Source organism: Hyalella azteca, unplaced genomic scaffold (genome assembly GCF_000764305.2).
Source record: "Hyalella azteca isolate HAZT.00-mixed unplaced genomic scaffold, Hazt_2.0.2 contig8360, whole genome shotgun sequence".
Lineage (NCBI taxonomy): Eukaryota > Metazoa > Arthropoda > Malacostraca > Amphipoda > Hyalellidae > Hyalella > Hyalella azteca.
In genome coordinates, this window is record NW_025938456.1 from 221,481 (window position 1) to 246,998 (window position 25,518).

The 25,518-nt window shown below is 36.4% G+C and overlaps 1 protein-coding gene across 1 annotated transcript; it reads left to right on the plus strand.

Moving 5' to 3' along the window:
• Positions 1–1,253: 1,253 nt before the first annotated feature.
• LOC108672971 (serine/threonine-protein kinase PLK1) lies at positions 1,254–25,185 on the plus strand. The gene is made up of 10 exons (XM_018160740.2): positions 1,254–1,427; positions 7,256–7,480; positions 8,504–8,662; positions 9,384–9,509; positions 10,593–10,821; positions 12,267–12,378; positions 17,063–17,141; positions 18,063–18,230; positions 19,826–19,939; positions 20,178–25,185. The coding sequence occupies exons 1-10, from the start codon at positions 1,326–1,328 to the stop codon at positions 20,346–20,348; spliced, it is 1,485 nt and encodes a 494-aa protein (XP_018016229.1). The 5' UTR covers positions 1,254–1,325; the 3' UTR covers positions 20,349–25,185.
• Positions 25,186–25,518: the final 333 nt, after the last annotated feature.

Sequence of the window (25,518 nt, forward strand, 5' to 3'; positions counted from 1 at the left end):
GTTTCCTCTTCCTAAGATTTTGATATTGAACGTTCATAATTGTTTCATATTAATCTAGGTAATCATTTACAGCATTCACGCGAACGTCATCGACGTAATAAATATGATAGTGTATATATTATTCCATTGGCACTAATGTTCGCGCCTTGCATTCTCGCAAGCGTTTCAGTTAAACGAAATAGTGAAGTATTGAAACGTGTATTCATTTTGTTTCCAGGAGAGTTCGAAGTATTTTTTTAGTTATGAAAAGTTTTACAGTCTATAGGCGGAAAAAGTGTATAAATGTCTAAAAAAAAATTCCACCCAGAAAATTAATCGTACCATTTACATTTCTTTGGGTTTAAGTTATATGGGCGAAATTGGTTCGGTATAGGCTATAGCTACAATAACGATAAGTATAGGAGCCGCTATCTTGGTAAAGAGTAAGCACTGAAATAACATTTGTGTAAAATAGTTGAAAACCGGAATAATAAAAAGTAGACGGATTATTGAAATTACACATACTCATTACTCAATGTGGAGTTATTGATACCGATCTAGCGATCATAGAGTATCATTAACAGAGTTTATTTTTAATTCATTTGCATCGGATAATCATCGTATCTGTAATATTTTACAAGACCGCAACGGCAGCAACGCGCCTTTGGAATTAACATTTCTTTATATGTCTTCCTCTTATCGATCATGTCTTTGTGTGAATCAGAAACTTGGTATTAGAGAAGCAACAAACAACTAAATTATATATTGAACCAAAATACCTAAGTCATTAGGTAAATCGTCTGTATCGCGAAATTTTTTATGTGGTTGGCTGCATAATTGTGCGAGTGTTCGCCAAGGCATTGAAAATAAATTCTGGTACCATGAACCAGACCTAGATTATATTAACAAATCCTTAACAGACCCGAGAATGTTATAAGTTACCCTGGTAGATATAATTATCACCACAAGTTTAATAGTGCTCACATACGCAAAAGTGTTGAAGTTATTCTAAATGACGACGTCCCTGCAACCGAAGTTGTGCTGGCGAAAATAGGTCATCCCATAACAGAATCTTGAAGTAATTTAAGCTTAAAAGTAATATCAATAGTAAATTTAAATCTTTATTTAAAAAAATATCGGTAAAAAATTTCCTGTAAAAAGTAGACTTTGAAAATTTTACGTAATTGCTTCATCTATTTCTGAGATGAATTAAAACCCTTGATTTTAGGGGATTATTCGCAGCATCGGGGCAACATGCAAACCCTTCCCTCCCAAGTTCAAACTCCCAGGGATGTTTAGTGTGCAAATGGTTGTTCTAGCAATAACGTTTAGAAAATAATTTCAAAATGTCTTCGCATGGTAAAGAAGAACCAAAAAAAGAATTACCTCAAATTATAACTGATACTACTTCTGGTAGAACTTATTATCGTGGAAAGTTTCTCGGAAAGGTAAGCTGGCGCTTATTTTGAGACGAAGTAATCAATCATAACCTCAACTGTTCAACCGACTTGACAGACCATCACGGCATCACCATTTCTGGGTTCAAATTGGGACAAAATTTTTGTGCCCTGCTCAGCTTATAAATTTTGGTAGGTACACTGATGCAAAATCTCTGTTCATCAGTGTTCATTTGAATTGATTCCTTCACCTTCAGCAATTATGTTTATTTTTTAAATAGGAAAATTACTCAAATTAAAAAACAAACCTTTGATTTCCTTAGGTGATTGATTGAGTTATTGAGCTTGAATAGAATGAGGCTAAATCAAGAATATCAAACAAAATTAAGAAAATATGGGTACAAAATATTGTTTTATTTGTGGTTTTCAAAAATTGCAAAATAAAATTGGGTGTTGTGAATTTAAACAGGACTGGAATTTTCCTAGGCTAACTTGTTTTTGAAATCTTGTGGCTCCAATGTAGTGAATTTTTAATACAATTAAAATCTTGGGACCTGATTGTGCACTTACTGCACTAGGGACTAGGGTCATAGGGTGCGTACCAATCATGGAAAATCTGGAATGTCCTGGAAGGCTGGAATATAATTTTTCATTTTCCAGGTCTAAAAAGTAGGGTAAACGCCATGGTGGCAGGGAATTATTGTGAGTACTTATGCGTTTGCAAGAGCATCGACCGGTCCGGCTCAGCGGGGGGGGGGGGGAAGGGAATAACGAAAGTCTCATTTACGACTGGACTAACCCATTGAGCAACATTTTCTCAGTTATGGTCTCATAACAACTCAATTTTAAAATATGTACAGTTTCGAAGTTGATATAAGTAAATAANTTGAATTAGAACACTAACGAATATTGAACACTACTTAATTACGTTTTAATTAACAGCTATTAGGCTTTTAATTAAGCAAATTTCAATTTTTGTACAAAGCTTGGAACGATCTGTGTGTGTCCAATTCAAGTTGTGTCGGATTTAGTTTTGATGGGTCTAAATCCATCACTCAACTTAATCATCTATTAATTTATTTACGACTTGAAATCAGCAAATACAAGTTTACTTAAAGGATTCCTAATATATTCACAGAGACAGAGACATATTTAAAAGTCTCAAACCATAATATTCTTCCTATAAAAACAGTTATTCACTATTTGGTAGAGCAAGGTCAACTGTCAAATTTGACACATTTTTCGATGATCTCACCAGGTGGCATGCATTGTCTCTCTTTGGATCTCAATATTTTCCCACTAGATGGCCAAGACCTAGTGTTTTTGCAGTATTTTGACACGCAAATGTATGACGTCACCATTTCAACCAACAATGAACGCATGGAACTAAAACAAAGCTTAATATAAAGGAAAAACTAGAGAAGTGATGGAATTACCTACAATGTCGGAATATACCGCGTTTACCCTACTGGAATTTCATTTCAGATTATGGAAAATATTGGAATTTGCATTAAACCAGGGTGGAATTCTAAAATTAGTGGTTCACTTTAAAAAAAAGTGTTCCACCTTGAAAAAACGTTTCAGGCAACTAGAAACAGTCTCAGGTTTGTAGGCTGTCAGAAATCGGCCTCGGAAATTGGCATGAAGGTTATGTCAAGAAACACAGTGAATGTCCCAAGATTGTTAATTGTGCGCATTACTCACGGGTAAGCAAGAGGGATCTACAGAAGGAAATGCTATTTACTCTTGTGTCTTGTCATTTGATTAGTATAGGAGAATATAACTATAACCATTGAAGATTTTGTTGCAAGTAATCGCGACGAAGGAGATAGCTGGGAGATCCGTACCGAATATTGTGAGCCTCGAAGTACTGTTCAGAAGAGAATATTTTTAACACGCCGTTTACCGAATATTGTGAACCTCGAAGTATTGTTCAGAAGAGACTATTCTAGCACGCCGTTTTTTCTAATTGACAAAGTCCTGCTCAGGGGAGCTATCTGAGCACTACGTTATCGACGAGGATAGTTATTCCTGAAGAAGAATAACCGACCGGCGAAGAGATCCACCAGAGTGGTCAAATAAACGGAGCTACGACTAAACGGCTGCTAAGAAAGTATCTGGAAGCCGGCCTACAAACTACAGAGAACTACCACGATCTGGCCGTCAGCAGCTATATTATAGCCATACGCAACTTTGAGGGTCGTCATTGAGGAACACTACGGGAGCACTGTGGAGAACTGGGTTCACGCCGGACTTCACCGCCAGATTCGTAATGGACTGGGTCGCTTCTACAGATCTTGGTGATGTACATCTGTGAAAATTTGAGATACTAGCAGGGCCGTTTAGCCACCTTTGTTTACATCGCTGATTTAGTTTCAATTTATAATTCTGGGTCTGTTAGTAATATTGTCTAATTCTGTTGTCTCATGAACAGCTTGTTATAGAATAGGATCTCTTTCGACAAGTAAACCTGTGTACTCGTATTCTCACCGTTCCTAGCTCTGTATCTAGGCGTAGGGTACTTCTTTTTTTTAGTATATGAGGTCGGAGATAAATGTGTGTGTCATTCTCCTTGCCAAGTCATAGCTGCCAGTATAGAGAACCTTCCATCGCAACCTATTGACCACTCGGACAATGTCCAGAAATTACCAACCTGACAGTAAATAGCTTATTAAAACTCTATCGAGAGAAAAGTTCACTCATGCGATTGATGAGATCAAATTAGGTATTGAAATAACCGGTTGTATTGAAATAAATATAAATACTTGTCGTCATAACCCCCTATATCGATAAGCATAGTTTTGGTTGCAATCACTACATTGAGACTAAAAAGAAAAGTAGAAAAGAAAATTAACGGAACGTCATTCTAATCACGTTCAAAGTACATCCAATTTTACTGTACTTTTGCTGTATTGCCTAACATCCAGGCTACCAGGTTCTTGGTCTGCCTAACATCCTGGCTACTGGGATGCCTCAGTAAACTGGCGCTCACTGTAGTAGGAGAGACAATCAAGAGTCCTTGCAGGTTAGGTTTAACATAATGGTTTCAAATTAAATATAAAAAACATTTATTGCACCTATTCTTTACATCAGCTTTCAAATCGAGGATAAACTCATCGGCAATCGGAGAAACTTCTTGAAGAAAAGGCAATACATGACACTTGACTCAGTTGACTGATTAAAATGGAGTCCTGCAATCAACAATTTAGCATTCAAACCTTTAGATTCTGTGAACCTTGTGATTTCTTGATTATTAAAACTTTAGAAGGCTCACAATATATCATGTAAAGTTTTCACGCAATTATCGTCTCAAAGTTTGGGAGCTTTATCTGCAGTTAATGCAGATACCTCACGCACTGATTGCGTACCATCAACCGGGGCTACTCGGGACGGGCGGGGTAACTCGGGACAGTCCTCCGACATGGCGTAAAACTGTTTTAGTAGCAAAACTAATTGGAATATTGCAAAACTAAATATAGTGGTGTAAACGTCAACATTTTTCCTATCTATGTAGTATAAAGGAAGTTCAAAAATACTACATTCACTAGCTTTGAAAAATTCCTGAAAAAAATGGTAAAAAACAATATTTTGAAAAGTTACTTATGCTAAGGTCTGTAGTAAAAAAATATTCACTGTATTAAAAAATTTTACTTACATAAAAGTTGCACCCAGGTGTTGGCTTGAAAACGTATTTGAAAGATTTTGCCTATCTCATTCAAAAAAAAAAAATGGCGGTCATTTCCGCACAGCAGGGCTACTCAGGACACCCCCCAGGGGCTATTCAGGACACCCCCAAAAGCACATTTACAGTAGAACCTCAGTTAGCAAAGGCTCCAGTTAAGAAAAAAATTTATTAAAAACAAAGAATATTGATTACACATTTACCTTGCTGAGCGAAAAAAAGTTCACTTATCGAAAAATTAGTGCATCATCGGTCATCACAAAATTGTGCATAGAATGTCATATTTAGAATTGTGCACCAGGCATCATAGAATGAAAAGTAATTGACCTAAACCATGATTTATTTCTCCAAAACTTATGATGGTTGTCGCTAAAACATTCCTTTCTGTTTCAGGTATGTTTTTCATGATCTTTTTAGCGCATTTTCTCATTTATGGACATGTCCGTCTGTCCGTCCGTCCGTGACCTCAAGTTTTCGTCGACAAGAAAATGCGCTCTCTGTCACTCACTGCAGTGAGTACTGAGTTATATTTTTTTTATAGTAAATTCACTTAACCCAATTAAAATGGTGTGAAATTACAAGCCGTCCTGTAAGCTTACAGATACAGAAAAAATGCTATAAGGCTGCTGATATGAAGCTTGCAGTGGACAAGGTTGTTGTAAATGCTCAATGGCATGTTCATGGATATGGTAATATCTCATCAATAATACAGATCAGTTATATGGTACTGTCAACTGGGGTGACTTCAGCAGTGTTTCTGATTTTGTTTTGCAAACAAAAGCTGGGTCATAAATGATGGCCAAAGTCACTCTGGCGTTTATGACCTCATTTACGACCCTGGCATTTATGACCCCGTTTTTGTTTGCAAAACAAAATCAAAAACACACCAAAGTCTGGGGTGACTTTGGCTTTTTTAGAGAATGAGCTAAGGTGCTAGCAATGTACAATGTATTGCAACACTTGATGCCTCTACCAAAAAATTACAATTTATTGGAACCTATTACACACTAAAGGCAAAAAGTTTAAATACCAATTTGTCATTCATAGTACTTTTATTCTAAACCATGAATAACAATACCTCAAAATAAATTAAAGACTGCCACTCAATATATTTAAATATATAAAAAAAATAGAAAAAAATAAAAAATCATAATTTTTTTATAAAAAATAAAGTGATTTCATCATTTGGATTTAATCATTGCCAACCCTGATTATGATCCACATACCTACTGTTATTGTTAGTAGGCTAATTGCAACATAAAAAATAACCTTTCAAAAAGACAAAAAACTGAAAAAATAAAAAAAATCAAATAAATAGAAAAATCATGAAAAATCAAATAAGTAATTGATTTTTGAATTTTGATTAAAAAAAAAGAAAAAAATCACCAACCCTGCTTCCATTGCATTGCTTCTGGCTTGCTGTCACATGTACACTCTGCATGAGTTCTGTAAAATATTGGAAAACTTTTTTTATTCGTCCATGTTTTCTAATGCCAGAGAAATTTTTCATGTAAAACTGATGACTTTGTAAGATGATTTATCATCATTGCTTGGATAGTCTGAGACTATAAAATAAAATACTTAAAAAAAACTTTTTAAAAAACCACATTTTTCTTGTGGACTAAAAAGTAGAAAATAAATTGTGGCTCGCCCCAAAAAACGTGTGTCGGGCAGATTTATGATTAAAGCGAAAAGCACACAACACACGAATTTTGGAAATTTGATGGTGAACGTACAGCCCGACCCACGTTTTTTGGGGCGANCCATACCAATTCAATTGTTCCATTGAACCTATAAAGCTTAAGTCTTGGCAAATGTTGTAATTAATATTTATTGTAATAACATTATCCATTTACCCATTACTGTGTATGGCCAAGCTTCAATATAATTTTAAATTTTTGCATTTTGACTCAGAATTTTGTATTTTACTTGTAATTTTGATTCTGAATTTGGTATTTTACTTTTAATTTTGTCTCCAAATTTTGTATTTTTCTTGTAATTTTGACTCTGAATTTTGCATTTTACTTGTAATTTTGACTCCAAATTTTGTATTCTACTTGTAATTTTGACTCTGAATTTTTTATTTTACTTGTAATTTTGACTCCAAATTTTGTATTTTACTTGTAATTTTGACTCCAAATTTTGTATTCTACTTGTAATTTTGACTCCAACTTAACCAACTTGTGTTTTATTGCAGGGAGGCTTCGCAAAATGTTACGAGCTCACAGAATCCGTGTCCAAGACAGTTTATGCGGGCAAGATTGTATCAAAGTCTTTGTTGCTCAAGCCCCACCAAAAAGAGAAAATGAGTCAGGAGATTGCCATCCATCGCAGTCTCAATCACCAGCACATTGTGGGCTTTCATTGCTTCTTTGAAGACCAAGATAACGTTTATGTTATTCTGGAACTCTGCAAGAGAAGAGTAAGTTGGTTATGACTGTTGACTAATATTGTATTTATCCCAACTGGAGGGGATAAGGTTGAAAAACTTGTTTCTTAATGGTTTTAGAGGACTGGCGAGTAAGTTTGTTGGTTATGACTGTTGACTAATATTGTATTTATCCCCCCTGGAGGGGATAAGGTTGAAAAACTTGTTTCTTAATGGTTTTAGAGGACTGGCGAGTAAGTTTGTTGGTTATGACTGTTGACTAATATTGTATTTATCCCCCCTGGAGGTGATAAGGTTGAAAAACTTGTTTTTTAATGTCTCCTACAGGACTGGCATTTCTTGAAAGAATTATTTCTATTTACATGCGTGATTAAGTTAATACAAAAGTTTCATATATTTGCCAGAAAAAATGCAATTATTGATGTGTGCTACAGCCCCTTAATTAAATATGATAACTTTTGATTGATGTCCCTTAATTAGATAACTTTAACCAAGTTGATAAATTTTTACTAATTTAAAAGTGAAAACATTAATGCTGTTACTGCTGAAAATTATCTTGAGATATTATCTATGTCTAAGTTGATATCTATAATGTATTGTATGTCTATAGATATTATTTTATGAAGATTACCCATCTTAATCTATACATATATCATAGATCACTAACCTGGATAGATGCTCTTACTATGTAATTAGTCTAAGAAACTAAACATTTTTTTTTCATTATTTCAGTCACTGATGGAACTGCACAAGCTTTGTAATATCAAAAATCACTTTCTTAGGTGCTCTTACTACATAATTATAATAGATAAACCAAACATTTTTCTCATTATTTCAGTCACTGATGTAACTGTACAAGCTTCGTAATATAAAAAATCACTAGCCTAAATGCTCTTATTTCATAATTAGACTAGATAAGAAAACCATAGATTTTTTCTGATTATTTCAGTCACTGATGGAAATGCACATGCTTTGTAATATCAAAGATCCCTACCCTAGATGCTCTTATTTCATAGACTAGAAAAGAAACTAAACATTTTTTTCATTTTATTTCAGTCACTGATGGAACTGCACAAGCGTCGCAAGGCACTCACAGAGCCTGAGACCCGATACTTTATGCGTCACCTGCTGCACGGCGTGAAACACTTGCATGACAAGCGTGTCATACACAGGGACCTCAAGCTTGGCAATCTCTTCCTTAATGATGACATGCAGGTATGTTAATTGATGGCAATATCTACAATTAACTGATGACAATATCTATAATGTGATACTACATGCAGGTAAATTAACTGATAGCAATATCTATAATGTGATACTATGACTCTAGAACTTCGAGTGACAAATTTAATTATAATTTGGTTGATAATAACACTGGAAATTAATGATAAACAGTTCTCAACCATCAAACCTAATTGTGGTTGGTTTGTAAAAACCACATCCTAAGAATCAGTATTATTCTCAAGTCCAGGAATAATTTTGCATTGAACAATGGTATACCTAACTTGAAATTTGAGGGAATGGAAAATGTTTGGAAATGCTTATTTGGGAAAAAATTTATCAAATGAATTTGATTTGTACCCATTATTGAATGATACATTTACAATTCAATCAATAAGGGCATATATACACATTAATTTGACATTGAAAGAATGCATTCTGAAATTATGTTGTTCTGTAGATTAAATTATTTATTGCAGCCATTGTACTACTTTCCTTATTCTTCATTACTGATAGTGTGATTTTATTTATTGGTTGAAATGTTCAGCATTAAAAAGTCACCAAATATGGGATGTTTAATTTATTTGTCAAGCTTATTTTTCCTCATGTGATGCCGGGTTTTTTAAATTTTTGTGATATAAAGTGTAATGCAAGCTTCAATGCGTTAAAATTCAAACTTGTAGTCTTAATCTATAATATTTTTTTGTTACGTCAGGTAAAAATAGGAGATTTTGGCCTGGCGACTCGAGTTGACTTTGACGGTGAGCGCAAGAAGACGCTGTGTGGCACGCCAAACTACATCGCTCCTGAGATCCTTAATAAGAAGGGCCACAGCTTTGAGGTGACTTGATAGAACTCAGGATAATTTTGATGTGATAGCAGAATAATTGTTGTTCACTTTTATTATTGTAAGATGTTATGCTTGTAACAAGATTAAATAATATAATATGTTAGAATAACGGACAATTATTCAGCGAAGGGTGATAACTGTAGATACTGTTGGTGTGAAAGCAGAATATTTGTTTTTCATTTTTATTTATTATTGTAAGATGTTATGTTTGTAACATAACTATATAATATAATAAGTTAGAATATGAGGCAATTATTCAGCAAAGGGTGATTACTGATGATACGGTTGGTGCGATAACAGAATAATTGTTGTTCACTTTTATTTAATATTGTAAGATGTTATGCTTGTAACATAACTAGATATATAATATAATAAGTTAGAATAAGAAACAATAATTCAGCATAGGGTGATTACTGATGATACTGTTGGTGGGATAGCAGAATATTTGCTATTCATTTTTATTTAGTATTGTAAGATGGTATGCTTGTAGCGCATAACTATATAATATACTGAGTTAGTATAAGAGGCAAGCAAATGGTTATGTTTGCAATAAACATAAGATGCTAGCTAGCTTGTCCTATCGCATTTGCTCCATGGACTGTATACTGTACACACATTACCAGTATTTATTTTTATTGCCTGCAGGTCGACATTTGGTCCATGGGCTGTATACTGTACACACTTTATTTTTATTGCCTGCAGGTCGACATTTGGTCCATGGGCTGTATACTGAAAACACATTATTTATTGCCTCCAGGACGACATTTGGTCCATGGGCTGTATACTGAAAACACATTATTTATTGCCCGCAGGTCGACATTTGGTCCATGGGCTGTATACTGTACCCACATTACCAGTATTTATTTTTATTGCCTGCAGGTCGACATATGGTCCATTGGCTGTATACTGTACACACATTACCAGTATTTATTTTTGTTGTCTGCAGGTGGACATTTGGTCCATGGGCTGTATACTGTACACACATTACCAGTATTTATTGACTAAAGGTCGACATTTGGTCCATGGGCTGTATACTGCACACACATTACCAGTATTTATTTTTATTGACTGCAGGTCGACATATGGTCCATGGGCTGTATACTGTATACACTGCTGGTCGGCAAGCCCCCGTTCGAGACACAGACACTGAAGGATACGTACCAGCGTATCAAGAAGAACGAGTACCACGTACCGTCTCGTGTCTCGCCCTCCGCTAAGAGTCTCATACAGAGATTGCTGCATGCCGACCCAAGCCTCAGACCTTCTGCCCAACAGATCCTTGATGATGAATTTATGGTCTCAGGTACGTGGATTGACAATTTAATATAGTACCTATATTTTACAAGTATTTTTACTATTGCTCATTATATAACAAACTCCTTGATGACGAATTTATGGTCTCAGGTACGTGGATTGAAAGTACTTATTTTACAAGTGTATTTACAATTGTTCATTATTAATCAAACTGACACACCAGCCTCAGCCTTAGATCTTCTGCACAACAGATCCTTGATGATGAATTTATGGTCTCAGGTACGTGGATTGACAGTTTATTACTTATTTTACAAGTGTCTTTACAATTGCTAATTATTTATCAAACTGACACACCAGCCTCAGCCTTGGATCTTCTGCACAACAGATCCTTGATGATGAATTTATGGTCTCAGGTACGTGGATTGACAGTTTATTATATATTTTACAAATTACAAGTGTATTTACAATTGTTCATTATTAATCAAACTGACACCCAAGCCTCAGACCTTCTGCCCAACAGATCCTTGATGATGAATTTATGGTCTTAGGTACGTCGATTGACAGTTTATTACTTATTTTACAAATTACAAGTGTATTTACAATTGTTCATTATTAATCAAACTGACACATCCGCCTCAGACCTTCTGCCCAACAGATCCTTGATGATGAATTTATGGTCTTAGGTCAGTGGATTGACAGTTTATTACTTATTTTCCAAGTGTATTTACAATTGTTAATTACTTATCAAACTGACACACCAGCCTCAGACCTTCTGCCCAGCAGATCCTTGATGACGAGTTTATGGTCTCAGGTCAGTGGACTTACAATTTATTATATATTTTACAAGTATATTTACAATTGCTCATTATATAACAAACTCCTTGACGAGTTTATGGTCTCAGGTACGTGGATTGCATATTTATTATAGTATATTTTACAAATATTTTTACAATTGCTCATTATATAACAAACTCCTTGATGACGAGTTTATGGTCTCAGGTACGTGGATTGACAGTTTATTTTATATTTTACAAGTGTCTTTACAATTGCTCATTATTTAATTCAAACTGATACATCATAGGACTACAACCAAATCCTACCCTATGATGTATGGGTTAGCTATGAGCTACCAATACATTCCAATATGATTGAACTGCAAATCTGTGTAGTGATATTTTTGTCATTAATCAAGATATGCATGTATGATAGCTGTATCAACGTATACATGTATGCTAGATGTATCAACATATCTAAACTGGATGCATCAACATATGTAAGCTAGATGTATCAACATATGTAAGCTAGACGTATCAACATTTGTAAGCTAGATTTATCAACATATGTATGCTAGGACATATCAACATATGTATGCTAGACATATCAACATATGTATGCTAGACGTATCAACATACATGTATGCCGTACGTAACAACATTTGTCTGCTAAACTATTCAAAATGCAATAATCATAACCTTGTACACTATCTCTGTCCAGGCTACATTCCTACGCGCCTGCCCACGTCTTGCCTGACGATGGCTCCTCGGTTTGACGCGCGCCATAACGTGCCTACGAGGAAGCCTCTCATCGAGCTCAACACTAAAGGTAGGTACTTCCCTTCCTCCTCTCTTGCTCTACTAATAAAATAAAATAAGTTCGTGCGGTGGCAGTAGGACATGCAGCGGCAAACCATAGAATAAGGGTTTTTCGGGGTTTTGAAACCAAACCCATGGTTTTAAAACCATAGAATAAGGGCGGCATAAGTGCCCGCAGTGGCATAAGTACACGCAGATTTGGTATAAGTACACGTAGTGGCCTTACAAGTTCGTATAAACATGTTCAGAAATTCTATTTAATTTAAAGCATGAAGCTGGCAACGTGACTATAGCATCATTCACCAGCTTGAAAATTGTAGTGGCTTTAGCACACGTATTGGCATTAAATACACGTAGAGGTCTTAGCACACATATTGGCATAAGTACACGTAGTGGCCTATGAACGAGTAGCGGACAATTTCCCGCCTGTGATTGGTGGGTTTAGCTTGAAAAGCCGCTAGTAATCGGCTGACGGAGTTACAAACTTGCAACTATTATTGAAATAACGGACCCTGGTTTGCTCTCTATTATTCTCACCTTGAAATTTTCGTCTAGTGGTATGAACTAATGTTAGAGTATAACACGAATAACGCCGACAACGGTCTAAGTGATCCGTTCGTTACTGGCTTTTGGAAACGAATAGTATCGACGAATAGTACCTATCGACGACGAATAGTACCTACCGACAACGAATAGTACCTACCGACAACGAATAGTACCTACCGACAACGAATATTATCAACGACCAATAGTATCGACAATGAACAGTATTAACGACCAATAGCATCGACAACGAATAGTATCGACGAATAGTACCTATCGACAATGAATAGTACCTATCGACAACGAATTTATCAACGACCAATAGTATCAACAACGAATAGTATCAACAACGAATAGTATCAACAACGAATAGTATCGACAACGAATAGTATCAACAACGAATAGTATACAACGAATAGTATCGGCAACGAATAGTATCGGCAACGAATAGTATCGACAACGAATAGTATCGACAACGAATAGTATCGACAACGAATAGTATCGACAACGAATAGTATCGACAACGAATAGTATCGACAATGAATAGGATCAGCAATGAATAGTATCGACAATGAATAGTATCAGCAATGAATAGTATCAGCAATGAATAGTATCGGCAATGAATAGTATCGGCAATGAATAGTATCAGCAATGAATAGTATCGACAATGAATAGTATCAACAACGGTTTATGCATCCGTGGACATAGAGGTCAGAAAGTTTGACCAACAATTAAACTATGTTAAAGGGCTTCGATTATCATGCGCTTCTAAATAACTATTTGATTTTATGATCTCTTCTTCCGTAAGCAAGTTATGCCGTATCTTTTATCAAAACATTAAAGTTCATATTTTATCGTAAGGTGCTTAGTCCACATTATTCATTCATAATTTTTATTTAATTTAAAGCATGAAGCTGCCAACGCTCCTAGCATCTTTCTTCAATGACGTAATACGTTACAATTATTCTTATTAACATCTCGCGAACTAACATTTCACGTAACGTTATGAGAATTGAACAAGTCGAAAATTTTGTAAATGAAATAATGTCGTTATAAATCACAATAGGTAAATAAAACAAGTGAATATTTGATGTTAGAAGTGACTTGTAATAAAGTTATTGTTATTTCGTGTTTTTTGCCTGTAGCTGGCGATCGATGTACAGGATAAGGTAAGTCTGGTTATGGTTGATAATAATTATTCAATTCGTCTGCTAATTTTTATTTCATTTTGGTTTACTGCGTTGAGCCTTGACTTTTGGAACTTTAGTCAGCGATTTTTGTTGTCTTATTGCCCCCTTTTTCATGTGCTCGCGGCAAAATGAAAAAAAAAAACGATAATAATACGGTAAAATTTACATTTCCCCTATTTGAATTTGTATTCATTTTCTTATTTTCTGTTATGAAGCTACAATGAATTCGTTGCATTTGTAAAATAGTCTAGTATTATTTCGTTTTAGTTTGTTAGTCTAGTAGTTTGTTTTGTTTCGGTAGTCATATTATCGCTAAGCATGGAATTTATATATTTTCGTATTGCTTACACTCGTTTCTTTTTGGGCGATCTATATACTTTGAAAATATACCCGTGTTCTTCGTAATTAATTTCAGAAACTACACCGTTAAACACTCGTTAATAAATGAGTCCAGGGGCCATACTTTCAAAACTTGCTAAGAGAACGTAAGTACTTACGCTCTATTTTCTTGTCTATGATTGGTGGATTTTGCTTGAAAGGACGTCAATGATTGGCTGATGAACTTACGATCTCTTAACTTTTTTGAAAGTATGGCCCCAGGTTCGAAGGTTCCACGGCGTGCACAATGAGATCACGCTTGAGCTATCAGTAATATATAGGTATATACTCGCTCTTGAAGCTGTTCTATTTTGACACAAGTCTACGGGGCGAGCGCGAGACATTTCAGTGTCGCGTTAGCGGCGGTCGAGGTAGGTGGCTGCGTGCCGTTGCGGACGAAGCGTCTCGAGTCTTATCAGACTCTCCGGGGATTCGTTAGACGCTATTTTCCGCTCCTGTGAGACTCGTCGAAATGTTTCCGTGTTGCGGTCTACAATTTAGACCAATAAATGGTGTCCGTGGCTCGAGCTGTACAGTGTTACCTGCTGGTTTAAAATTAGAGTTATTTTACAGCTAAACTTGTGCCTGTTGAGAATTTTTGGATAAATTTTTGACTATTCCGGAATTAGAAAGATTTTGATTTTGATCAAAAAGCTCCCGTATCAAAATGTGTCAAAATGATAGGAAATAGGTATTGATAATAATTTTTGCTATTGTGGATGTAATACTACGTTATTGCCGATATGCTCTCAAGGATAACATAAAATTCGTGATCACATGCTATCCATTTTTATATCTAATGATATAAAATTCGTGATCACATGCTTTTCATTAAGATATTCATGATCCATAATTAAAATCCATGATGTTCGATTGATTGCCTATACAGCTTACTTATGCAAAACTTTCGAATTCAATGTAATGGAAACATGATATTCATTTGATGAGTGCGCTTTTCGAGTTCAGAACGCTTGTATTCAGAATTTGATGATAAATCTCACTCAACTACTTACAAAACAGCATTTGTGACGTATAAGTACATGGTTTCTAAAACACCCATAAACATTTATGGTAGATTTATTTAGTCTTTCATTTTAATTTAATTTAAATTGAAAGACTTGTGCTATCATTCAACTTCTGTTTATTCCCCGATCTACACTATTCACGCATTTATTTACGTGAATATCCGAAATCGTTTGTTTTGTCACGTCTACTACCAATATGTTCATTGGCTGGAAAAGTTTTTGAATATTTTTCTTTTACTCGCAACGGTACAATTATTTTCGTTAATCTGAAATCTGAACTTGATTGAAATCTTGAGTAAGCTTTTTATGACCGATCGGACATAATTTTATTACTTTATACTCGCATCATTTAAAGCAGTGGCCATCGATCTTGTGTTTTTAATATCAACCCTCTTAGGAAGACAGTCAAGAAGTATAAGTAAATTCTCCATAGCCCACCGGCTATTTAAGCGCTGGTTAGAGCCGAATTTCAGCAAGAAAGCGGGCTTGTAAGCGAGTCATGTGCTATAAGTGCCGTTTTAGGGCAGCGCTGTGCCCATTTAAAGCTGCTCTAGCCGCACCAAGCTGCCTTGTTAAAGATGATCACTCGCATGTATTGTTACGTAGTTCAGCTGATGAATTGCCTGTAATGTTTCCTTCCGTGCAGCTGATGAATTGCCTGCGTTGTTTCCTTCCGTGCAGCTGATGAATTGCCTGCGTTGTTTCCTTCCGTGCAGCTGATGAATTGCCCTGTCTCTTATACACATCTTTGTGTGTTTCTGTATTGCTGTTTTGTGTGTTTCTGTATTGCTGTTTTGTGTGTTTCTGTATTGCTGTTTTGTGTGTTTCTGTATTGCTGTTTTATGAGTTTGTGTATTGCTGTTTAGTGTTGTTGTTTGGTGTTGTCCGGTGTCAATCAGACGTCTCATTACATTCATTATAATTATATTGTATGATTAGATCACTGCCTAATGGAGAGTATGTTTTGTGTGTTTCTGTATTGCTGTATTGTGTTGTTGTTTGATGTTGTCCGGTGTCAATCTGGCGTCTCCGTACATTCATTATAATTATATTATATGATTAGATCACATGTGATTGAGACGTAAATGATAATGATACGCGCTCCTCGAGCTACATCGCGGAGTGCGTATCAACTACTGCAGGGGCTCTGCCCTTTTATAGACTTCGGCTTCCGCCCACAACTAAGGTCTTGATCGCGTAATCTATCACGTGATGTCATCCAGACGATGTCTAATACTTTTCTATCAATCTATCATGTCAAGTGAATAATACGTCTTAACTACATCTGATCTAATCATATAATTATAATGAATGTAATGAGACGCCAGATAGTGTTGTTTTTCAGCGCTGCAAGGCCGCGTGTTGCTGTGAAGACGCTTGGTACGGTATGAGACGCATTCTAGGCCAACAAATGATTTGCAATCCATTTGAGAAATGAATTTTTAATTACAATTGATGCAATGAATGTTAGTGTAAATTATAAAAAATCCACCGTAAGTGAACTTGCAAGTATACTAACCCTGATTAATATACTGAACTTGAACTTAATTAATTATGTACAGGAACATCCACTACATTGAGCGGAACTTGACGGAACACTACCACACTCTCACCGTCTTCCCGCAATCCCTCTACAAAAAGGTGCGTTACGAAAGTCACTTTTATTAATCAATTAAAAGTAGTTTATTAAAAAATAAATTCTCTGGTTGCCATGATAGGTACAAGGAAAAAAGTTGTGATGAACTGCAAGGAAAAGTTTGTTATTTTAAACTGTCGTTATAGAAATATGATGGATTACTAGAGTTACGTGTTCTTTTTAGCGCATTTTCTCATTTATGGAAAAAATGCACTATTGTGCTCGCTCTGTCCGTCCGTCTGTTTGTTCGTCCGTCCGTGACCTCAAGTTTTCGTCGACGAGAAAATGCGCTCTCTGTCACTCACTGCAGTGAGTACTGAGTTATATTTTTTTAGGAGTTTAACGTGACTGCAAATGATCGATTGTAAACGTTCATCATATAACAATTAATAAAACTCCATTAATAAAGGCTTTTCATTACTCTTCAAACTGCTTCCAAAGGAATCTGGCTCATTCTCAGAAATCAGTAAATTTAAACAAAAAATACATTCATTTGAACGAAGTTACCATAATGATAAACTTCTCTAATATATAATTTATGATATTGTTTTTTTTTCTATTTCCACTTCCCATGTGTAGGTACTATATTTGTGATATTTGATTTAGAAATTTGTATAAATCTGTAACCACACGTCCATCATTCGTTAAAGTTCTTACATACTCAGTTATTTTGATTAATATTAGAATAGCTTGGGCGTTCCTTCTTTTTTCTAATAGTCTCTTTCATTTGATGAATATATACCTACACTTATATATTCAAATATTCAACATATACAATATACACTCGTATATTTTCAAGTTTAGAAGCTGCTGATGCGTTTTCTTATACGTTCCTATACATTTTCAATTTTTGAAGGTGACGATACGTTTTATTGCACGTTTATATGTTTCCAAGTTTTGGACAATGATGATGGTTTTTTTTCCAGGTAACTCTGCTGCGGTATTTCCGTAACTACATGAACGAGCATCTACTGAAGGCGGGCGCTGCGATGTGTCCTCGTGAGGGCGACGAGCTCGCCAGGATCCCCTCTCTCAGGACCTACTTCAGGACACGCTCCGCCATCGTCCTGCATCTCACCAACGGCACCTTACAGGTCAAATGTTAACAACATCACTCGTCTCTTGCTATGTATTATCCTAACTTGTCCATCTCAAGACATTAACACCTAAGATGGCTATACTGGAAGCACACTTATCTCTCCTATCAAAATTTTTAGCTGGTGGCGACCCTGAATTAGGAACTGCCTAGGACTCGGACAGAACGAAATCAGCTTCTCTATGTCCGCTTTTTTGGTGTACATTCCGGTCCCCGAATCAGACAGCTATCAGAGCCTGGTGAGGGGACTGAAGGGATTCTGCCAACTCTTGCCCTACTCTCAGGAGACCATAAAGCCGGCCAGGAGGTTCTGACTAGTCGCTGATTGCGATCAGTTGGCCAACTGACCCAGAATAACTAACGCGAACATAGCAACTCTGGGGCAGAGGCTGAAGCATACCCTGAATTTTGTTAGGGTCTTGCTTTGTACTATCCTAACTTGTTCATCTCAAGACCTAAGGCCATGCATGGTTGAACTAGTATAAGGTTGACCCATGAGAAGCTCATTTTCGCTGACGTAGTTCGTTGTTCGCCTGTGACGTCACAGATCTCAGTGACGTCACGGGCATTAACCAATCACCGGAATGCGATCAAACCAGTCGGCAGTCAACCAATCCGTCATGGGAATGACGGGTTTCTTTACGTTTCTTGATCTCAGTGGCTTAACAAGAAAGCTGAACTGAAAGACGGAACTTCTCGTGGGTCAACCTTATATTGTTCAACCATGGCTGGAAGCACCACCTTTTGAAGTAGATGAAGCATTGCTCGCCAGCGACATCGAGAAATGAGCTGAGCTTCCCGAGGCTCGAACCCACGACTAGCTCCTGTTATCTCGGTGCCGCTACCACTGCGCTACAGTGGTCTACTACCAATCACTAACCAAAGACCAAAGATTATCACTAACTCGTCATTGTGTCGCATGGAGCGAGGGTGATGTGCCACTAACCAAAACACAGCTAACGATCATTGAATGCTTGGTGCAGGTGGTGACGTCATAGTTTTCTGTCCAAACTCCTCGGTCATCATTATTTGCATCATATTTCCTTATTGTTGGTGAGAGTTGACCATATGTACACCAGAGAGAAATATTGATAATGTTGGCACTTTTTGAAATGTCCATAAGCGATGAATGTCTATGAGTTTATATGATTCCCTTACCGTGTATTTAAATGACGAACAAGTTCTATCAGAAACGCCGCAGTGATCACGGTATCCTATTTTAGCTAATTGAGCCAGTCTCTCTACTAATATTTATGGAAGAGTAATTAATATTTTGGAGCAAAATGATCAATTTACGACGTAAACAATGAAATGATCATAATACATGGCTCTTTGATCTTCGAGCTCATTATATATTTTATTATAATTGGTCTGCAATACTCAACGTGACCTTTGAAGTTAGATTTCTCACCTGGAAGTAATATTGACAACTAAATTAATGATTTCTCATCAATTATTTTATTAGTCTTCATTAAACGTGTTGGCTTGCAAGCTATACGTTATTGTTAATATTGAATAAAATGTTCTCTCAGCTGCCACCCCACCTAATTAATGGTATTAATGACTCAAATAATAATGGTAATATTTCTGCAGATGAACTTCTTCGAGGACCACACCAAAATCATCCTGTGTCCTCTGATGGGAGCCGTCACCTACATTGATCAACAGCGCAACTTCCGTACCTTCAAACTAGCCCTCATTCAAGAGGTAATTATCTCCCTACTTATGTTATATTGGCTTGCATTCAATCAGTCTTTTGGTGAAAGTAACTGAAATTCTTTGATAAGCTCCAGAACTGCACCGATGCTCAAGTCTGATTGATCTAGCAACTAAATAATATAAAATTTATATTCCACTAACCTTTTGGTATTAAATTTCAGCCAGGCCAGTAAAGTTCTGGTTTCTCATTTTGTTTCATATCTATAAGATTGGTGTTACATTTCAGCACGGCTGCAGTGCAGACCTTGCCAGTCGCCTGAAGTATGCGCGCAACATGATCCAGAAGATGGTCACCTCGCGCTCCCATGCAGACTCGGCAGCCAGCAGTGCTGCTGCTGCCGCTGCTGCATCTGCCAGTGCAAGCAGGAGTGTCAAGAGCACTGGACCTATGGCATGAGCAGTACTTATCTCTTGTCTTAGCAGGGCTTGTCTGGCGTCTCTGTTGTGGTGGCAGTACTTGTCTGGCGTCTCAGCAGTGGTGGGAGGGCTAGTCTCGTCTCTGCAGTGGTGGCAGGGCTTGCCTAGCCTCCTAGTAGTGGTGACAGGGCTTCTCTAGCGTCCTAGCAGTGGTGGCAGGACCATTATGTCGTTTTTGCAGTGGTGGCAGGGCTTGTCTGTCGTCTCGGCAGTGGTGGCAGGGCTTGTCTGTCGTCTCTGCAGTGGTGGCAATGATTGTTTGTCGTCTCGGCAGTGGTGGCAGGGCTTGTCTGTCGTCTCGGCAGTGGTGTCAGGGCTTGTCTGTCGTCTCTGCAGTGGTGATGAAGCTGGTCTGTCGTGTTAGAAGTGTAGACTGTGCTGGTCTGTCTTAGCAGGAGCAGCAGTGCTGGTCTGTCTTAGCAGCAGTGCTGGTCTGTCATTTTGATAGTGACAGCTGTCACTGTCATCTTAAACCGTGACGACAGTGCTAGTCTGTAATATTCGCCCCTGACGACAGTTCAGGTCCGTCAGCTTTGAGGTATCATTATTGTCATCATTGAGAGAAATGTCCTTTTGTTGGCATTGTCGTTTTTTAAGTACTATCTCTGAACAATATTTTCTGACGAAGATAAAGACTGGAATAGATTAGTTTTGTTTGATCGAAATTGGCATTCTAAAAAATTTAGATTTTATGACGTCAAGGATGGGAAAGTATTTTGATCCGTCATGGTTAATGTAAAGTCGTTGGTGTGGGGCGGTTCATGGAACCTAAGGCTTCATAATATTTGATTCAGTTGCATTGGCCATGTTTTCCATTATAGGATAGAGCATTTTTTTGTCACTTTTTGTTGCAGCTACGTTTACTTGCACTGTGTAGCCTGTAGTGACAGTGCCGGGCAATTGGCTGGATTTTTTTGCCAAATTGTCGTGTTATATTTTGTTCGAATTGTCGCAATTATAGCTGTTGGAAAACACATCATGTGCTGACAGCGTTGCTACATACAATCAGCTTAGTACACCTTCAGCATGCTGCATAGAACAGCATGTTTTGCAGTGGGAATTGGGTGAGTTGTAACTCAGTTGCAGATGTTCAAACGTCAAATAATAATATAACGTCAAAAAATAATAACCATGGCTCGAAGGCCAATAGCTTTTCTAAGGAACTGTGGTATTTGTACACGTCATAAAAATACGTGAGAAAGAAGAACATTACTGTGGGGGGCGTTCATTCTTTTTCGTTAACTAGTGAATAGGCAGGTAACATGTGCTATATTTCCGAGTACTTAAAAGCCGAATGTTGTTATGCTCTAAAATCTATTTCACTGTTCGATGTCAAAGGTATTGATGGTTCTTCAACGTGTTTGAATCTTTTTCACCGTGATTTGTCAATGTGACGCGATTTCTTCGAAACCAATTATTTATTACTGTACTTTCTCCATTTTAACTGCAGAAAGTCCGTCGCCTTGCTCCTTTTATATTCTAATTCTCAATCAGTCACTCCAGCTCGGTCAGGAAAAAAAATTACTCCAGTTTTTCTGTGGTTAAAGGCTTTTTTCATTTCGTGTAATCTAGGTTTGTCTGATAACAGCAGTGTGATGCATTTTAAAATGATTTCCACGCAAAACTTTAGTAAATTTAATGCCACTGACTTTGGCCTCAAATTGTGAACTACCGGACAAGATCTTTAATATACTTGCTGTGATTGTAATAACAGGGTTGAAGTCCATTTATGGTGTACCTCATGATAGTTATCTTTCGAAAATGTTCTTCCTGACTTGATGAACGAAGTAAGTTGAATTTGAATGAAAGCGAAGTTGGAATTTTCGAGTTGCCAGCTAAGCTTTACCCCAGAGTTTCAATCGTATTTTTTTTTACTTTCCACGGCGCGATTGCTCTTATGTTAGATGGTCAAACATGCCTAAGTATGTCTTATGTCGTATAAAATGAGCATATCTACGTATAAATCGTTGCCAATAAATATGATGCATCTATTCACATGCTGCGCGACGACGCTCTTACTACTGTATTTTGGAGCTGCAGTGCAGCTCGTGTTTTTTCCTTGCCTCATTCTGTTTTTATGCCTGCCATGAACTGTAGATATTGACATGCACCCTTTAATTCATTCGTACACCATAATAATATTCATTTTAGTAAAATTTGTCTTGTGTTTCTTTCGTATAGGCGAGCAAGCTTCTGGTGTAGAGGTCTTTGACTTTTATAGCAAGATTTTGGATGGCGTAAGTAAGGCGACATTATTGTCATTCCTAATCAAAGGCGAGACTAACCTTGTTTTTCCGTATTATCTCTTGATTTTTGTTCTGATTTGTGTTTATTTGTCCGTAGAATATAAGTTTGCCATTACATCTTGCTGTGAGCTGTGCTGGAATTGATGTTGTGCTTGCTGTTGTCAATTAATTTCTGGCCTGCAATTGATTAATCCGAAGCCGCTGATGTTTCACTATTGGTTCATTCTTTAGCTCTTCATAATTGATCAATCATTAGATAGTCTAGGTCACAGGTCACGATAAATAGACATCGTTTTTTACAAAGATGTCATTTTTACATTCAGAGTAAGTTACTAATTCTTTAATTTTGTCGTTTGTCAAACAGAAAATTCACTCGACAGGTTTCGTTTCTTGCACTTGTGTTCAATTTGCTAGGTTGTTTTTAGCCAACTTATATTAGTCATCTTCTGTTTGCACAACTTGTACATAAATGTTTTTCAGTTGGAGATGTCGTACAAATATTGTGGAGGGAATGGAATTTTTGTAGGAAATCAAAAATAGACTTGGTAAGGACTTACCTGAATATTCATCCAATTCTCCGTGTGTATCGTGTGTGAATCAAGCCTTCCTGCTCTACATCTTAATCTCAAGCCGCATCAATAATCCCTTCAGATATAAGGTACATTCCAGAGTATAGGGCGTTCATTTGTTCTATGTTACTAGTAAATGAATTTCATTAGTAATTACTAGTGGGAGTGATTACGTGGTTTCTTTACACAAGTAAAGGCATCGCCAGATCTCTGGACAATGTTTCCAATTAGACTTGCTACCATAATCTTTCAATAAGATTATTAAAATATGACTGGAATTATGGTTAGATTTTAATCCTATCGCAGATTATCCATTTTAACCAGTGACTGCATTTTTGAATTCTTACGATGGTCGGATGAACTAGAATGATCATTAATTATAATCAGAGTATAATTAATGAATATTTGCGTGCTATGATCTTGGTATTCTTGGATGAATTTAACTTGATACATCAAACTTTGAATAGTAACGAAAGAAAATAATTAATTCTGCCCATATTGCCTGACATATCATAAACCCTATTCATAGTTTCATGTTAATCTACTGATTATGAACTGTATTGTTTCCAACCTCGCGTAATTTTGTGTCGAGCAATTTTATAATTAATCGTTCTCGGCTAATAAAGACTGAATATCAGTATTAACAGAATATTATACGAGGCCTTTGACTCGCGTCATCTTCTTCGTGGACACGCTCACCTTAAATTTTCTGTTCGCATAAAACTCGAATTTTGGACAGGATCTCATTATGTTGTCTCTTTTGTTTTCGACTCGTTAAGCTAAAAATGTTCTTTTTCTTCAGTTGCTTTTGCTGTTTTGGGAAACAAATTTTAATTCTTCAAGCCCATTGCAATAAAACGCTCTTATTTTTGAACAAAGCGCAAAACCCACAACCTTGCCTATCAAATGCCGTAATATAAATACCCATTATTTTGACCGACTAACCGTCTCTATCAACACTATTAACACTTAGATTTTGTCAACTTGACTGTTTTTTGGTAGATATTTTTAGTTCGATACCTCTGAGGAATATCACAAATTGGATCTCCGTATGAACCTTAATGCATATAACATATTCATTATATGATTCTTCAGAAGATTGTTCATAAACTTGTATTCCATCATGCACGATTCCATTTTTTTCATTTTTAGTTCGATACCTTCGAGGAATAACACAATTGGATCTCAGTATGAACCTTAATGCATACCGGTATAACATATTCATTATATGATTCTGTAGAAGATTGTTCATAAACATGTATTCCATCTTGCACGATTCCATATTTTTCTTAGGTTTTATTTGTTCAGTAGAATCGAAGTAAGGCATTGTACCAGTGAATGTGTGTGTAGAGAAAGACGTATTTCCACGCTGCTACTGCAGATCTAATTGAAATATTTAATGAAATGTAATATTTCTGTTATTTCTCACGGATTCTCACACACAATAACACTATCTCGAAAATACCTAGCTTTGGAACTCTGGTCATTGCACAACCAACCAATTTCTTCGTGGTAATATGAACAAGAATATTGCTTCTAATGACTGACGTCGCACTCCTGAATTTGTTAAAGAAGATTGTTCTAAGCTGACGTTATTTCACATGCTGGTTTATTGTGGATGAATGTAGCGAGCTGCATTGTATCTTAATCGTACGGTAAATAGTTTGGAAAGAATACTGTGAACTACATCCCTACACATCTCCATCGCTTCTGGAATTTATGTGCGTTTGTTCATTGAAAAAAGAAAACCTACGTACAAGGTCATAAGCAGTGATTGGGGCATGAAAATTATTTTTCTGAGATTTCTTTTCTATTGAGTTTCAAGGCTTGATTTTAGTTATTAATCACGTATAACGCTAACAATGGGTTGAAATTTTAGCACAGCTCTCCTCTCTGTAGTGTTTGGAACTGCTCGTTTTTTTTTTTTATTGCGCCATGTATCTTACTTTACGGTTAGCCTATTGTATCATATCCTCTTGAAATATAGATGGAGCCTTTTTTATTTATTTTTATTATTTTCCTCTTTATTTCAGTTGAATTTTTTTTATTTGAAGTTAGTTGTTGAACTTGACATATAGGTTTTTCTCTTATTTCAAATCGTTGGCGTTCTACATTTTACAAAAATTTCTGATGTTGGTTAAAAAAATTAAAAGCCACGAAAAAAGAAACTTGGAAAAAATCTCAGCTCGATTTTTTGGTAGCCGTCCCGATTTGAAAGTGAAGGACGATTTCTATGAATATTTAGTTAGCTATTGCATTGAAAATAAATAAATACGATTTGATTATTTCGCACACGAGTGAAAAACTTCGTTTTAATTTCAATTTTTAAAGCGCA